Source organism: Lactuca sativa, chromosome 6 (genome assembly GCF_002870075.4).
Source record: "Lactuca sativa cultivar Salinas chromosome 6, Lsat_Salinas_v11, whole genome shotgun sequence".
In the NCBI taxonomy this organism is placed as follows: Eukaryota; Viridiplantae; Streptophyta; class Magnoliopsida; order Asterales; family Asteraceae; genus Lactuca; species Lactuca sativa.
This window is the reverse complement of record NC_056628.2, coordinates 184,510,097-184,513,849: the sequence shown is the minus strand read 5'-3', so window position 1 is coordinate 184,513,849 and position 3,753 is coordinate 184,510,097. Positions and strand designations below refer to the sequence as shown.

General features: G+C 27.6%; 1 protein-coding gene across 1 annotated transcript; it reads left to right on the top strand.

Moving 5' to 3' along the window:
• The first annotated feature begins 643 nt into the window (after nucleotides 1–643).
• Nucleotides 644–3,015, top strand: LOC111908927 (transcription factor bHLH94). The gene is made up of 3 exons (XM_023904715.3): nucleotides 644–1,528; nucleotides 1,995–2,408; nucleotides 2,736–3,015. The coding sequence occupies exons 1-3, from the start codon at nucleotides 1,019–1,021 to the stop codon at nucleotides 2,832–2,834; spliced, it is 1,023 nt and encodes a 340-aa protein (XP_023760483.2). The 5' UTR covers nucleotides 644–1,018; the 3' UTR covers nucleotides 2,835–3,015.
• The last annotated feature ends 738 nt before the right edge of the window (nucleotides 3,016–3,753 follow it).

Genomic DNA, 3,753 nt, shown 5'->3' with positions numbered 1-3,753 from the left:
TTTTTATTTATTTTTCGTTAATTCAAGTTCCGAAAATAATATTTAAAAAAAGAATTTTTAGATTTTTCAATTTATTCTGAATTTGAAAATTATTTTTTAGAATATGTCAGTGTAATATTCTATTAGAATATTTCACATATTTTTCAAAAAAAATGGAATTTATTTTTTTTATTTATTTATTTTTATTTTTATTATTTAATTCAAGTTCTGAAAATAATATTTAAAAATTTTTTTTAGATTTTTCCATTTATTCTGTATTTTAAAATTATTTTTTAGAATATGTCAGTGTAATATTGTATTAGAATATTTCACGTATTTAAAAACAAAAACGGAATTTTTATTTATTTATTTTAGTTAATTCATGTTCCGAAAATAATATTTAAAAAAAGAATTTTTGGATTTTTCCATTTGTTTTGTATTTTAAAATTATTTTTAGATTTGGTTTTACGGTCTCACAAAATTATAATAATATCAAATTAACCTAAACATATATATATATATATATATATATATATATATATATATATATATATATATATATATATATATATATATATATATATATATATATATATATATATATATATATATATATATATATATATATATATTCTGGAGCTCTCTATCTCTCTCTAGTTTTCTCTCTCTAGGGTCTAGTTACAACATCACGTGGAAAACATACTGTAGAATCTTTTGTTTCATTTAGGGTTCATCGTTATAAGAACAAAAAATATATGCACACTCTTAAGACATTGTTGTACTCTACCTTCAAGAGATTAAAAAGGCTTATTTGTTCTGATCTTTTGAGTACGCTTCTTCTTGGTCTTATACTTAGTGCTTCATCTTCAAGCTTTCTTCTTCGGTACCTATATCCGTTAACCGATTCTGTTTTAGCATTCCTTTTCCAACAACATTCAAACAAAAGCCACTCATATCTCGCTCCCACTGTAATGTATATGATCACATTTTAGGAGAGAGAGAGAGAGAGAGAGAGAGAGAGAGAGAGAGAGAGAGAGAGATGGCACTAGAGACAATAGTATATTCACAAGGGCAAATTGGTAATGTTGGGTACAATTATGTTTTCCAGGAAGATCATATTTTCGGTGGGTTTTTGGAGGGTACCAATCATACTAATCATCATCAAGAATCAGCAAGTGTCCATGAATATTGGGGAGATTACTCTTCATCTTCTTCAGCAATGCATATTAAGGACCAATGGGATCCTAAATCTTCACCGGACGATTGTACTGGCGGTGGCGAATGCGACAGATATTTTCTTGGGGAACTATTTTTACCTGACAACCACAGGGACATGAGGTTGGAATCATCACCAACTGCCACAGTGGCAACCACCACGGCCACCGCGGCTGGTCGGAGAAAGCGGAGGCGCACCAAGAGTGGTAAGAATAAAGAGGACATAGAAAATCAAAGGATGACTCATATTACCGTGGAGCGCAATCGCCGGAAACAGATGAATGAATATCTAGCCGTGATCCGTTCAATGATGCCATCTTCTTATGCTCAAAGGGTAACTGTTGATTACATTATATTTATTTTGTTTTTTTTTTTTTTTTTTTTTTTTTTTTTTTTTTTTCATTATATGGTTAGTAAGCGATTAAAGTTTTTTTTTTTTTTTCAAGTTATTATTTTTTGTTGCGATTCTAAACTTTTTACAAGAAATAATTGAACAGTTTACTTTAAATATATAGGGCCATAAACTATCGTAAACTTAATCAATAACATATATACATAATATGTAAAAAACTATAAAAAGAATTGATAAAAATGAACAGTGTTTTATATTCCAAATTAGATAGAAGACAAGGAAGTTCACATCACCAATGAAATCATTGTTTGAAAATAACTATTAAAGCCTAAACATGATTGATTTTGTTTATATAAAAATTGGGACAATTATTGATTTCTTCTGTACGTATGTTTAGATTCTTGATGTATATATTTAAAAAACTAAATTTAAATGAATATCTTTTCAGGGTGATCAGGCATCAATAGTTGCAGGAGCCATAAACTTTGTGAAACAATTAGAGCATCAAGTACAAACGCTGGAGATTAAGAAAAGCGCGAATCTTCATGGCTATTCTCCACCATTACAGCCCTTTAAGGAATTCTTTACATTCCCACAATACTCTACTGGCCGGGCTATTTATGATGATGGTGGTGGTGGTGGAGGTGGTGGTTCAGCCACCAAGACCAAGAACCGGCCACCTGCTATGGCTGAAATCGAAGTGGCAATGGTGGAAAGCCATGCAAATCTTAAGATACTTTCCAAGAAACGGAAAACACAGCTCTTGAAGATGGTAGCTGGTCTACAGTGTTTATGGTTAAGTATTCTTCACCTTAATGTTACCACAGTTGAGCAAATGGTTCTCTACACTCTTAGTGTCAAGGTTAGTTTTCATTCTTGATATTCGATTTTCAATAAACTAGATGGTATACATAAATAGTAAATTATCAAATGAAAATAACCTAAGTGGTTCCCGTGTAGTTTTATTACCCTTCATTTTCATCATTTATTTCTTTTTTGGAGAAAGCAAACCAATTAAATAAAAGCTTACTTGTAATATTTCAGCGAGCATCGAGAAAAATTCTCTTACTTGTTGATCCAGTTTTTATAAATATTAGATCGGGAATATTCAAAGATATAATTAAAAAAAGCTAGCTTAGTTTGTTTAATTAATTGCTAATTAAGTGTGGTATTCATGTCATGTGGGCAGCTTGAAGATGGATGCCAACTGAGTACAGTAGATGAGATTGCAGATGCTGTTAATTTCTTGTTGTGCAGAATTGAAGAAGAGTCGCTTTGTTCTAATTAGTTAAGAAAGTCGATGTTTTTATAGTATTATGGGTTTTAATTGTAATCTATAAAGTGCATTATTCTCATCTACTTCTTTTAGTTCATTTTTTATTACATTTTTGTGGTTTAGAGACAAGTGTTGTTACCTGAATGATGTCCACCTTTTAACAAATAAGATTAAGACTATTAAATTACACAAATGGTTCATTTGGTTTAGAAAAACCCATAAGTTTTTTTTTTACAATGATGGTCCTTTTATATATATATATATATATATATATATATATATATATATATATATATATATATTATATATATATATATATATATATATATATATATATATATATATATATATAAGTTCATATAAAAACAGTAAATACTATGAAAACGTAAAAACACTATGTTTATGTTATTATTCTGTAATTAATTATGTATATGTGTATTGTTGAAGTAATTATAATATAAATATTAACTTTCGATTAATCATATATTCATTACAATGTTATTTTTCTATTATAAACTTATGTATGTTCATTTTTGTAGTAAATTCTAATTTTAATTTTAACTTTTAACTCATTTATTCTCTGCTGAATAATGACATAAAGTTGTCGATACTAAATTACTTGCAGAATAATAGCTTAAAAAAGTATTTTTACGTTCTCACACTATTTACTGTTTTTATTTGAACTGTCCCTTATATATATATATATATATATATATATATATATATATATATATATATATATATATATATATATATATATATATATATATATATATATATATATTGTTGATCTCATTTGAACAATTGGCCATTCTGGAATATGAATAAACATGAAGATGATCGACATAATCAACTTAAGAACAAGATTAGTCAAATGGTTTTCATAGATAGAAAGAGTAGCAAATGTTACATTAAGAACAAGTGGTTAGGG

Bases quoted from the DNA above. Each gene is read 5' to 3' on its own strand.
- LOC111908927 (XM_023904715.3), top strand. From the start codon at position 1,019: ATGGCACTAGAGACAATAGTATATTCACAAGGGCAAATTGGTAATGTT. The intron at 1,529-1,994 runs GTAACTGTTGAT...ATATCTTTTCAG, and splicing joins CATCTTCTTATGCTCAAAGG to GGTGATCAGGCATCAATAGT. The intron at 2,409-2,735 runs GTTAGTTTTCAT...TCATGTGGGCAG, and splicing joins TCTACACTCTTAGTGTCAAG to CTTGAAGATGGATGCCAACT.